At 46.8% G+C, this 13,699-nt stretch overlaps 1 protein-coding gene across 9 annotated transcripts in view; it reads right to left on the bottom strand.

The window, feature by feature from the left end:
- Positions 1–13,699, bottom strand: part of ACACB (acetyl-CoA carboxylase beta) — a 2,187,049-nt gene that overhangs the window by 1,559,491 nt on the left and 613,859 nt on the right. For all 9 annotated transcript variants that reach the window (XM_085633342.1, XM_085633341.1, XM_085633344.1 and 6 more), the window contains one exon: positions 323–532. In XM_085633342.1, coding sequence (XP_085489468.1) covers positions 323–532 — 210 coding nt within the window. The remainder of the gene's footprint in view (positions 1–322; positions 533–13,699) is intronic.

Here is a 13,699-nt window from a genome sequence, read left to right as displayed (position 1 = left end):
GGCTACTCTTTCATTTGGATATTCAAGAGGTTATTATGGTAAAACAATAAGCTTAACACTCCTTCAAGACTTAGCCTGAAGGCTGCTCTCCACAGCTACCACTAGGATAGCTTTCTTTAAAGGTTGTCTTAAACCTATCATCAATAAGAGTCGAATTGGACTGGTGCAAGGTGTCCCTATAACTAGGAACAGCATATGCCAGGCCAACTTCTCACAAAACTCCTCTGGTGACTTGCAAAATTCTTACAATGTACAGTAAGGGGCATTTTATTCCATACATAAAAAGACAACATCTGGACATAGACTTTTGAAATATACCTACCTGCTCCATGCGTTCCAATATGGAGGAGGTTGCCACAGTGGCTGGTGCTTCTTCTATTATCTTCTGGTGCCGACGTTGTATGGAACAGTCACGGCCAAACAAAGGGATAGCATTCCCATACTGATCAGCAAGAATCTGAACTTCCAAATGCCTGGCATGCTGAGCAAGCTTCATTACAAACACTGGAGATCCTGGGACTTCAGACTGTACCTAGGGAAAACAACATTGTATATTAAACATAAGTAGAAATTACACTGAAAGAATATATTTTAAAATCTTGTAACACAACTTTTCCCCCATGGTAGTTTTACCACAGAGCAGGATAGTGCCTAGAAGTTGCCTAACAGAAAACTGTAGACGAAAAGATGTCCATCAGTCAACAAGGATTTGGAGTCATAATGTAAACTTGAAGGCTCTCGTCAAGAGGCAGCTTGCACCAGCCCATTTCTCCTGTGAGCGCTGCCTATAACAGAACCAACTACTAACCATGCAAGTGGGGAGAGGATGTGGCGTAATGGCTCGATCTGCAGACTTATGAGCTGGGGAATCAGGCTTGAGCCTCGGCGTTGGCTCAACCTTATGCGATTCTGTTCAAATCACTTAATCTCACCATGAGAATGTGTCCTTAACTGGTGCTAATGAAAAGCGCCGAAGTTGATGATTAAGTGCCGGTACTGAGCAACGGAAACCACAGGATCAAAATAAGCACTGCCCGCTGGGCAACCAAAAAAGATTGCACACAGAGTAAACTCCAAACTATATGTACACTGTCCTCCTCAACTAATAATCAATTTTAAAATGTATATTATTTACTTTAGATTTGCTGATAGGACATGTTATGTTACCGTTATTTGTAGGGCCCGCATATCACCCAGCAGGGTATCATGCAGCCTGTAAAAGAAGGAGTACAGCCCAGTCTAGTGTGTAGTGGTAGTGCCAGGTATTTAGTTTTTCCCGGATTTGAAAAAAAGGAACTGAAGGCTCTGTGGTGGTTAGGAAGTTCAGTCCAGGCTTTAGTGAGAGGTAGGAGAAGAATCTGCAGATGTGGGGGATGCAACAAGGAGAAGGCTGACAGAGCAGAGGTGTCTGGTGGAGAGTAGAGCAGGATGCATCTGTTGAGGTAAGCTTTGGTTGTGAAGTGCCTTGTAGGTGTGGGAGAGGAGTTTAAAAAGAGGTGTCTGTGGACCTGGAGCACGTGGAGGTGTTTCAGGTTTTTAGATATGTGGGCGTTTTATAGTAAGTCTAGCAGCTGTGTTCTGTATCACTACGTGCCTATTGGTGAGTTGGGCTGTAATGCGGTTGGAGTTGCCATAGTCGAACCTGCTGATGACGAGGGCTTGTGTGACAGATCTGTGGGTGTCCAGACGGAGCCACTTGAAGTCTTTCTTGAGTATTTTCAGGGAGTGGAAGCAAGTGGAGGCGAGCAAGTTGATATGATTGGGGATGAAGATTTAGCTACCATTCATGACACCCAGGTTTCCAGCAGCATTGAACAGGCGGGGAGTTGGTCCTAGCTAAGTGGGCCACAAGCCCTCTGACCAGAGAGAGGTGTCTTTGTCAATGAGGACCATTTCTATTTTGTCGCTGTTGAGCTTGATGCAGTTTCTTTTCACCCAGTCTGCTACCGAGGACATACAGCAGAAGAGGTTTGCTTGGGCGGTGACAGTATCTTCTGATAGGGAGAGGATGAACTGACTGTTGTACGTGTAAGAGACGACAGTGAATCCATGAGAGCAGATGATGCAGTTGAGGGCGGTCATGGAAATGTTGCAGAGTGGGGCTCAGAGAGTAGTCTTGTGGGATGCCCCAAATCATGTCGGAGGGGTCAGATGAATAGAGGGTTATGATGACCATTTGAGTAAGTCTTGAGAGGAAAGAGCTGGCTTTAAAGAAGTGCTAAGCCACAAATTCCATCCTTGAGGGACTGGATGAGCATGGGGTAGGCGACCGTGTCGAATGTTGCCAAGAAATCTAGGAGGCTGAGTGCCCCTGTCTCTCCTTTGTCCTTTATGAGGCATGGTTGTGGTGATGAGGGCAGCCTCTGTGCTGTGAAAGGGTCTAAATTCCGTTTGGAAAATGCCCAGGAGGATGTTCGCATTGAGGTAATTGGTCATTCTAGTGTTGATGAGCTTGTTCATGACCTCGGCTGGATAGTGGAGGGGAGAGATGGTCCTCTTGCTGGCCAAAGTCATGGGGTCTACGGAAGGTTTTTTGAGGAGTGGTAGGATGCTGGCATGTTTCCAGGAGTTTGGGTAAGCAACTGTGGATAGTGAGGCATTAAGGATGAGGGTAAGACTTTGCACAGATAGGGTGAGTCCCTTGGTGAAGATGTAAAACGGACAGTGGTCCGAAGGGGCACCTGGGTGGTTGGAGCACATGGTATTGGCACTTTCCGGTCTGGTGATGGTTGGCAAGCGGGTCAGTGTGGTATCAAAGGTGTTTGATGAGAGTACAGGGCTTCACAAGTGGAGAAGGTCAGCTGTGGGTAAAGTTATTGGAGATGCTGTTAATTTTATTCATTAAGTAGTTTTCCTGTGATTGTCATGGAGCTGGCAGATGGGAATGAGAATTCCTTCATGATGGTAAAGAGCTCCTGGGTAGTGTTGGCGTTGTTATAGCTCTGTTCTGAGGGCACCGGTAGATTTGAGGCACTGGTGGTAGATTCGGAGGGCCAACTTATAGGAGTCTGCCAGTGTTGATGTGGGAGTGACACCACAGTTATTTCAGCTTCTTGCAGCAATACTTGAAGAGGTTGTGGAGCTGACTGTGCCAATTTCCAAGGCCATGTGTTGTAGCTGGTGCAAGGCAAGACCACTGCCATGTCCACAGCCAGGCTAAGCTGAATCAGGTTTTGGTGAAAAAAGTCCTGCAGAATGTCCCAAACTTCCATGGTGTGCTTGGCGAGAGAGCAGGTGTTGAGGAGAAGACAACTACAGGTTGTTTGTGTATTGTATGTGAAGTAGGGGAGGGCTTGGTGTGGCTGCAGTTGCAGTGTGCTGAGGTGGTGGAGAGCAGTGAGTGAGGGTCAGCCCAAGAGCGGAGACAGGCAGAGCAGGAGAATGCACATTCTTTACGTGTGGGGGAGGCCCGGGAGCAGGGGTGGGGTCAGCCATCGGTTGTTTTGGTTTTTGCTTTCGTTCTCTGGTGTGCAACAAAATGAATAAAAAGAGATTTAAGAAAATGTGGTAAGAGGTAAGAGCAGGAAAGCAGAGTGAGGCACAGTGGGAGAAGAGCAAGAAAAGTGAGGGAGGAGCACAGAAGTTGCGAAAAGGCAGAAAAAGTAGCAAAAGAACCAGAAGAGGCAAAAAAAAGAAAGAAAGACAGGCGTGTCAAATGTCACCGGTCAATCTCCACACATGATAGGAGTAGGTTGTGCAGCCTCAGGCCGGAGAATAAATACTGCTGCTGTGAAAGAGGTCCTCCTAAAGAGGAAGCTGAATCTGAGAATAGATGCTCATGGAAAAAAGTTCTGGATACCACACCGCCCTCGCCTAGTACAGAGCCACTAGGATGACATGGGCCCGGTCTTTCCTGATCTTTTTCAGCACACTGGCCAGAACAGGGAGGGGGCAGAACCGTATACAGAAGTTTAGATCCCCAATGCTTACAGAAGGCATCTCCGAGGGATGACTCCTTGGGTACCCCAACTGCAAAGGTTTTGACAGTGCACATTCTGTGGTGGCGAACAGATGAGCCCGGGTTTTCTTCATTCCTCAGAGATGCCCTGTCCCACATCCACATTTAAAAGCCATTTGTGATGCACTATGAACCCAGAGTTGAGTTTTTCTGCCCTGGTGTTTAAGGATAATGACAGGTGCTGGGAGATCAGGGTAACGTCCTGAGGGTTCAGACATTTCCAGAGGCAAAGGGCCTCCTGGCACAGGATCCACAACCTCACCCCACCCTGTTTGTTGCTTTACCACATAGCAGTTGTGTTGTCCGTGAGACCTTGCACCTGTTCCCCCTTGATGCTTGGGAGGAATGCCTTTAGTGGCAAGTGAATTCCTCGTACTCCAACAAGTTAATATAGAGGTGAGCCTCAACCGAAGGCCAGAGTCCTCCGATGTCCACCTCTGCCATAAAAGCTTCTCAGTCCTGCAACGATGCATCCATTATGACCATTAGCTCTGGGTGAGAGAGGAAGAGGGATCTGCTGCTGGTCTATCATAGTCGACCAACCACTAGTGAAGTTTTTTGGCAGTCTCCTACAACACACAGATGGATTCGGATAAGTCCCCTTGATGTTGAGCCCACAGTCTTCAGATTCAACTGCAGAGCCCACATGTGTCACCGGGCATAGTCCTCAAGCAGTACGCAGGGTGCCAAGAGGCCCCAATGCCTCAGATCCACTCTCACTGAGACCCATATCAAAGGTGGAAACATCAGGTCATAGCCTGGGCTTGTTGAGGCAGAAGGATGGCTCAGAAAAGCACCATGCCCAGGATGGCTTTACTTAGGGGAGCCGTTGTGAATGAGTCAGGTGGTATCGGGACGTTGATGGAAAAGCCCAGCGATGCCAACAGGTTCGCCATCATCTGAAGGTGGCTTAAGACCGTTTGAGGTGAACAAGGCTTAAGCAGCCAGTCATCAAGGTATGGGAAGACTGGTATTACAAACCTCTGCAGATGGACTTCAACAACCACCATCATCTTTGTGAACACCCATGGGGTGTTGGGAAGGCCAAAGGAGACCACAGTGAAGTGAAAGTGCTCTTAGCCTACCCTAAACTACAGATAACGTGTGGAACCGTAAGTCGGTGATGTGAAAATATGCGTCCTGCAAGTCTAAAGTTGCCATCCAGTCTGCTGGATACAGAGGAGACAGAACTTGGGCCAGTATGAGCATTTTGTAATTGTTCTTCTGGAAAAAGTTTAGAGGGTGAAGGTCTAGGATGGGTCAGAGGCCTGCATCCTTTTTCAGCAGCAGAAAGTAACACGAGTAGCAACCATACCCAATCTGATGCCAGTCCCCTCCGTACTGCTCATTTGGCTGAGAACAGAATGTACTTTTCTTTTTTATGACTTGATACACATGTTTTTTTACATTCTGTAAACCAACTTTCTAATGGTCAGAAAAATCACAGTTGTCTTATTTTTCAATTCAATATTGTTAACAAAGACATTTACACAATAATCGATATCTAAAAACCATTGATCAGATTGATAATATGGGGAGACTGGCGGCTTGTTGTCAAACTACGCGCGTTTCGGCATAGGCCTTCGTCAGGACTCCGTCTCAGTGGTTGCTGAATGGAAAATACACAACAGTGTAGTCTGGAGTTAATATGCCTGTATGGATAGATATGCTGATATACTAGACTAGCAGGTGCCATTATTTATTATTTTAACTTTATCATCCGTGGCGCTCCACCATGGGCCTCCCATCTAACCACCCCAGCAGAAGAATTTCTGCTGGCATCCCCACCCCCCCCTCCTCCTCCCCCCCCTTTTGGCAATCCCATGACGAGCCATCGGGCGCGCTGGAAGCCATTTGCTTCCAGCGCACTGAAGATGCAGGTAGGTTTTTCTTGCTTTTCGGAGGAGGGGGGGTTGAGTGTGTTGCACAGAGGCATCAGAGAGAGAGGAAACAGTTTTTCCTCTCCCCGATGCTTCTTTTCAGGGCATACCTGCTGCACGATCGCGCATGGCCCCACTAGCAATAGAGATTTATTTTTTTTGTAAATGGCAGCGGCCCCTTGGCCAGGGGTCACTTCCAAAGGGGGGCATTTTCTATCAGCTGTTTTCTGACCCAGGGGCAAATTGGGCCTAATTTGAGGCCCATCTGCCCCTGGGGGGCAGAAAAAACCACGAGCACCAGGGAAATTTCATCATTCTGCATGGGAACGATCCCTTGGGCAAGGATCACCCCCATTGGGGATTCATTGTTTAGAACCTTTTCGGCTTATTCTGCCCCATGCCCCCCCCCCCCCCTTCCCAGAGGAGGATTGGCCCTATTTGAAGGCCCATCTGCCCCCGACGGGGACGCGGGGAAGAAAACCCACTAGCACCAAGGATTTCTTCTTTTTATGTTTGGGGGTGGTCCCTTGGGCAAGGATCGCCCCTACTGAGGCTAATAACTTTTTTGTTGTACTTTTGGCATTTTTCCGCCCCCTAAGGGGGCAAATCGGCCCTATTTTTAGGCCCACTAGCACTAGGGATATGTATATATTTATGTTTGGGGTGGCCCCTTGGATAAGGGTTGCCCCAATGGGATGGGGCATCGATTATTATTTACTTCTGTCCCCCTCGGTGGCAGATTGGCTCTACTTGTAGGCCCATCTGCCCCAAGGGGGACAGAATAACACTAGACACTAGGAAAAGTTTTTGTGTGTGTCTGGAGAACGGCTGACAGTGTGTATGGACTGGCATTTGGTAGTGACATAGTGTTTTCTAATGTTAATTGTTTTTTATTTCTTGTCATTTGTTGGGATTGTAATGTTTTATTTCTTCTTTTTATTCTAGTTCAAAGCTTTTGCTCTTTTGACTGATATTCCACGTTGCGGTTTCGTCACTGGTAGTTCTGCAGTTAATGTAGTTGCATGTGTTTGGTAAGGAAACATTTTTTGAATTAATTACTCTAAATGAGTATCATTTACCTGCATGAATGTATTTTTTGTAAATGGTCTAATAGTAGCAGTATGTTTAGCTTCTGTTTTATTGTGTATGAAAATCTTTTTGCATTTGTGCTCAATGTTTATTGTGTTGTCTTACGAGTAATTTATTTTGTTTTTTTCCTTTCTAGTGGGATATCATTGGTTTTTGCGGTCTCTCTGCAGAGTAGGTGCTGGTGAGTCTAGCTGTCTCTGGCAAGTGAGTGGTATAGTTTGAGTATATAGATCTCTGTGATATACCCACTCTTTGTTTATTACTTATTTTGCACAGTGTTGGTTGTTGTTGACTTGTCTGTGAAGTTTCCTTTCTTTGTATGGATTATCGCTAGCTACAGGATGACTGCTCAGCAGGGTGTTGGCATGCTTTCGAAGCTTCCTCTGACCATGTGTCACAAGACTTCTAGCCAGCGTTCTATAAATGACCAGGACGACAATATCCTCCCTGACCATGCCATGCCTTTTTTATCCTTCCGGAACAAGAATCTTCTGACATCATCGTTCAAACCATCAGTAAAGCAGTATGGGCCCTTTAAGAACCACCATGTCAGCGAAGAAAAACCCGCCCTAAAGGAATGTGCGACATACAGCGTGTTCGTTCCTTGATCCTATGAGGAATAATAACATAAAAGAGGAGGATTCAGGAAGACGCGGTGTGCTTGCTGGATTTAGGAAGATGCCGGAAGAAGACGCCAGTGACGGGTCCGACCAGCGGGAGTCAAACATTGCACCAAACCCGGGAGACAACGGAGGAGAAAGAGCTACGGAGGCAGCGTCTGCCTTTCCAGATGAAGAGAAAAGGCTCCAGCGACAGCACGCAGAAGCAAGCCATGTTCCTGGAGGAGCGTGGCTAACAGAGGTACGGGCTCGCGTAAGGGCACAAAGGGGGAGGCGGGCTGCTGACGCAGAGTAAACCGTGCATGTTTTTGAAAGTCCCTGCCTGCAAATTCCCTTCCCCCATCACAAATGGTGAATAGTTCTCTTTAATGTTTAAAGTGCCCTCACTTCCCTCCTTTAACAACCAAAACCCGAGACAAGGTCTCTGATTTCGTTTCCGTATTTTGTTTTCTTATTTTGACCCTTCTGAATGGAAGAAGAGCCAAGGCAAGAGTAGTGGTGCGGACGAAACAAGCAGAAGACGCCTGAGCCAATCCCCTGCATACCTTTAAAGGATGGAACCGGTTTATTTGCTTGAATAAACAATAAAGACAGAACTAAAGGAAAACCTAGTCTCAACTCCATCTTTTTCCAACTCCCCTGGCGACACCATGGTTCAGAGCCTGACTCTGCATCTCAGGCAGAGGAGGGAGTGGAAGATTCTTGCAGTGAATTTTCTGTCTGAGAGGAATCATCTGATGATAAAGCCACTCTCAGTGCAGATGAAGTGCCTGTTTTAAAGGAGGCTGATAGTGCTGATAGGAGGATGTGCCGATAGTGCAGCAAGAGCCATCTGGATTGCAGCCTGGGGCTGCAAGGCTTCCCATTGGACGAGCTGACCTCTAGGTTGCCCCAGACATGGTGCAGCCAGCACTGCCTGCCTTTACTGGTGTTGCAAGGTGTAGAGTGGATACTGAAAACATGCTGCCTTTACATTTTTTCCAGATCTTTATGTATAATGTATTTTTTGACGAGATGGTTAAGCAGACTAAATGTATGCTAAACAGTATTTGAGGGAAACAGTGCCAGACTTGGGCCCTACTCTAGAGCTACCCAGTGGATTCCCACAAATCTGGATGAGTTGAAGAAGTTCTTGGGTTTAACTTTTTTGATGGGCTTCATAAGGAAGCCATTGATGTCTTTATATTGGTCTACTAGTCCCTTGATAGCAACGGCTATATTTCCTGCAATCATGAGTCGTGATCGGTATTTGCTTCTGCTTCGGATGCTGCATTTTGTCAATAATAGTTTAGCGTTGCCACGAGATCACACTGAATGAGAGCGTCTTTTTAAGATTTGGCCTGTCCTTGATCACTTTGTCGATCAATTTTCTGAGATCTATGCTCCAGGGATAGAAATAGCTGTGGATGAGTCTTTGGTCTTGTTGAAGAGCCACTTGGTTTATAGGCAGTACATTCCTAGCAAGAAGTCACGTTATGGAATTAAGATGTATAAGCTGTGTGAGAGTAGGACTGGATAGGTCTACAATTTCAGGGTATACACTGGTAGGAATTCCAGGATTGACCCCCCCCGGTTGTCCGTCCATTATCGGAGTGAGTTAGAAAATTGTGTGGGAATTTGGTAGAGGACTTTTTAACAAATTTCACCATTTATATGTAGGTAACTTCTACAGTGGTATTATGTTGTTCAGGGAATTGTTGAAAGTGGACACCACTGCTTGTGGCACAATCCGCTCTAACCGTAAAGGTTTTCCCAAAGAACATGTTTATCAAAAGCGTGAGAGAGGACAGTGCAGTGCTTTGCGTAGTGATGAACTTCTAGCTGTGAAGTTTGCAGAAAGGAAAGATGTCTAAATGCTGAATACCATCCATGATGAAAGTACTTCACCTGTGACTGTTTGGGTCAGGCTCCTGAAGTGCGCAAACCTGTGTGCCTTTTAGACAAAAATAGGCACATAGGTGGTCTTTGGAAGTCTTACATTTGGTATAAGAAGTTGGATATCCATTATTTCCACTTAGTAGCTTTTAACGATTTTGTTGTGTTCAAGAATTGTTCTCCAGAATCAAGGATAACTTTTGTTAAGTTTCAGGAGTCTGTGATAGGCAGCCTTGTTGTAGTGGAACAGGCAAGTGTTCCTAGAATTGGAGTGGTGGAGGATGTGGCTAGACTGAAAGATCACATTTTTTCTGATCACATTCCTTCCACTCCCAAAAAAGACTTTCCCAGTAGGAGATGTAGAGTCTGTAAGCAAAGAGGTGCACAGAAGGAGACTATTAAGTATTGCCCCAACTGTCTTTCTAACCTGCACTATGTGTGCCTGCTTGTTTTAGAATATGCCACACACAAAAGAGTTTTTGGGAGCATCTATAAGTGTAAAAGTGAACTGCTTGTTCAGTATTGTTTTATATGTTTTGTTCAGTTCATTGTTGGCATTAGTGCAATTTATTTAGTTAGAGCTCATGTGTTTGTAGTTTTGTATCTACTTACAATTTGTTTTCTTTTTGTAAAAAAAAAAAAAAAAAAAATTGATGGCGATGTGCATGGACTGGTACTTGACTGGCGGTGTGCGTGGATTAGTGCTTGGCTGGCGGTGTGCGTCGACTAGCGCTTGGCTGGTGGTGTGGGTGGACTGGCGCCTGGCTGGCGGTGTGCATTAACTGGCGCTTGGCTGGCGGTGTACGCATAGCGACTTGCTGCTGGTCACCAGACACACAATCACCTCCCCTCAAACGTCAGTCCACACAATCCGTCAGACGGTGTGGCTGCTGTGTCAGGTAAGTGGGTGCAAGAAAGTGATGAGCCCTTGAATGGCGCAGTCTGTTGATGTGAGTTTTGTAATATGCTGGGCTCGCGGCTAGTGGTGTGAATTGTTTGGTGTGTCTCACACCTATGAAAGGTGTATGAATGGCCACGAGCTGCAAGTTACTGGTTCAGTATTTTGTCCTTTCAATTATAAACAGTGCATTTAATTTTTGGGAAATCTCTTGTTAATAAGAGTTTATATATTGAACCGTCACTCACCTTCATGCCAAATCAAACCAGCATGTGTGTGTGCTTGAGGAATAGATGGTTGTGGAGTAATAATGGTCTGTTCTGTCTTTCTCTGCCAAGGTGTACATTCTCTCTAGGGAAAATCTACCAACTCTAGATATTTTCGTAAATTAAACACACAGGGTCACGGTGGTGTCTCTCTCGTGGAGCCCAACAAGTTTTTGTATCCACAATTTCCTGCAAACCTCAAAATGGGACTAAAGTCACATATTTTCCTTTTATTACTGTGCCATCATTTTCCAAAATCAGAATGAACACAAATTTCCTACCACCCAGCGTTTCCCCAGGTCTCCCGATAAAAATGGTACATCACTTGTGTGGGTAGGCCTAGTGCCCGTGACAGGAATTGACCCAAAATGCAACGTGGACACATCAGATTTTTTCAGTGAAAACTGCCCCTTTTTAAGCAATGTGCCTAACTGTGGATTTTGTACCCTAGCTCAACCAGCACTTTGGGAAACCTAGCATACCTGTCCATTTTTGAAAACAAGACACCCAGGGGAATCCAGGATGAGGAGACGCTTTCTTCTGCAGCACTTTTCCCCCTGCCCCCCCAAAAAAACAGTCTTTTAGCTGTATTTTGGCCAATTTCCCAGTCCCCTCCAGGGGAATCCATAAATACTGAGCACCTTTAGAATCAAATTTGACGTGGAAACCTTATGTGGACAAAAGGTTACGGGGGCCTAATCGCGAACTACTCCAAATAGCCAAAAAAGGCTGAGTACGGGGGAGGGGGGGGGGGGGGGGGAGGCCTAGCAGCAAAGGGGTTAAAGGGAGGGGTAGAGGCTTCTAGCTGGATTGTGTTGGGTTGAGAACCTCTATAAACGCATTGGTTTGGTCCTTTAGCACCCTCAGTTGCTCTCCAAGTTGTCGCAAAGAACGCGGACTCCTCAGTAGCCCTAGGGTTAGGTAAAGATAGACCACTATCTGGCGAAGTGTCCAGACCACTGGTCATCAAATATGTTGCATCACCCTCATAATGGTTGTCATCTTCATAATCAGTATTGAATAGTTTCTTACCTGTCGGTGTAGTTTTGCAGCTTGAAGATCTTTCTGGATTCACTATGCTGTGCATTGTTCCGCGATCTTGTGGTTGGGTCCGGATTCGTAGTCTTTTCTTTGGTTTTTTTCTTTTTTTTTTGTAGCCCAGGTGGGTGTCGACGACCACCATTTGGTGCACCTCCCGTGACGTCGTAGTGCTTCCTGCAGAAGTCCCACCTTTGGGGCGCCATCTTCGGGTTCTTTTTTCCCTTTTTTTTTTTTTTTTAACCCTAGGCGATTGATTAATTCTTCTTGTCCATTTTTCTGTAATTTTTCATTCCTTCTGATCTTTTCCATTTCACCCCCTCTTCCTCCAGCCTCATCTTCCTGGCGGAGGTGGGTGGGTTCGCTAGTGAATCCAGAAAGATCTTCAAGCTGCAAAACTACACTGACAGGTAAGAAACTATTTGTTTTGCAGCGTGAATCTTTCTGGATTCACTATGCTGTGCATAGACTTTGTAGCGGTTTTCCTAATTTTGTGGCGGCTGGGTGGTAGATGAGCGTTGGTCGTTGAAAATGTGTTGAAGCACCTTCTGTCCAACCTGTGCTTCCTTGTTCATCTGAATGTCCACGCAGTAGTGTTTCGTGAACGTGTGCACAGATGCCCAAGTTGCCGCGAGGCACATGTCCTGGATGGGCGTGTTCGCCAGGAAGGCCACGGTGGCCCCTTTCTTCCTTGTGGAGTGAGCCTGAGGCCCCTCCGCTAGCTCCTGTCCAGCCTGTTTGTGGCAGAATTGAATAGTGAGGGCAATCCACCTAGCGATGGTGCCCTTAGTCACTGGCCTACCCATGAAGCTAGTAGCAAAGGACACAAACAGCTGCTTCGACTTCCTGAGTTCCTTGGTTCTCTCAATGTAGTGCATCACCGCTCTTCTTGCGTCGAGGGTGTGCAGGGCCTTTTCTGCGTTTGAAGTCGGGTTTTGGAAGAAACTTGGTATCTGAATACTCTGATTCATGTGGAACGCCGACACCACCTTGGGCATGAAGTGTGGGTCTGTTCTCAGGACTATTCTGTCCTTGTGAATCTGAATGTAGGGTTCCTGTAGTGTTAGTGCTTGAAGCTCGCTCACCCTGCGTAGTGAGGTTATGGCCACCAGAAAGGCCGTTTTCATCGTCAACATCTGCAGTGTGGCCTTGTGAATGGGTTCAAACGGTGCCTTCATGAGCTCCGTCAGAACCACGTTCAGATTCCATGCCGGCGGCGGCAACCTTTTCGGGGGGGCCATCCTTTTGGCTCCTTCCATGAATCTCTTCACCACCTGCGAGGTGAAGAAACTTCCACCCTTTTCACCTCTGGTGTAGGCCACGATTGCCGCTAGGTGTACCCTTAGGGAGCTCGAGCAGAGGTTACTCTTTAGAAGGTGTGTGAGGTACCTCAGTACTGTTGAGTCTCTTGTCATTCTGTTTTGCAGGCCCTTTTTCCTGCACCACACAGTGAATCTCTTCCATTTTGCGCTGTAGCATTTTAGTGTAGTTGGTTTCCTTGCCTCCCGTAGCACTCGCATAGTGCTCGGAGGCAATCTTAGGTGTGCGAACTCTAGGTCTTCAGGAGCCATGCCGCCAGGTTGAGGGTCTCTGGCTCTGGGTGCAGGACCTCTCCGTTTTGCATTGAGAGCAGGTCCTTCCTCCTCTCGAACCTGTATGGATTGCCTTGTGCCATTTCTTGAATTTGTGAGAACCATGTCTGCCTCGCCCACTGCGGAGCCACTAGGATCAGAGTCATGTTGCTGGTTCTGCACTTGTCGAGCACTCTGTGCAACAGGGGTATCGGTGGAAAGGCGTAGGCAAATGTCCTCGACCAGCTTATCCATAGGGCATTTCCCTGGGATTGCTGATCTGGTTGCCTGGACGCGAAGCTTTGGCATTTTGCATTGTGGCGTGTTGCAAATAGGTCTATTGTGGAAGTTCCCCATCTCCGGAAGAGTTTCTCCGTTTCCTGGCCATTGAGCTCCCACTCGTGCGATGCCGAGGTCTGCCTGCTTAGCCAGTCTGCCTCCACATTGTCCTTCCCCGGTAGGTGAATTGCCAGTAGATCTATCCTGAGAGGTATGGCCCATCTC

The sequence above is a fragment of the Triturus cristatus genome, chromosome 11 (genome assembly GCF_964204655.1).
Source record: "Triturus cristatus chromosome 11, aTriCri1.1, whole genome shotgun sequence".
Lineage (NCBI taxonomy): Eukaryota > Metazoa > Chordata > Amphibia > Caudata > Salamandridae > Triturus > Triturus cristatus.
This window is presented reverse-complemented; position numbering and strand designations above follow the sequence as displayed.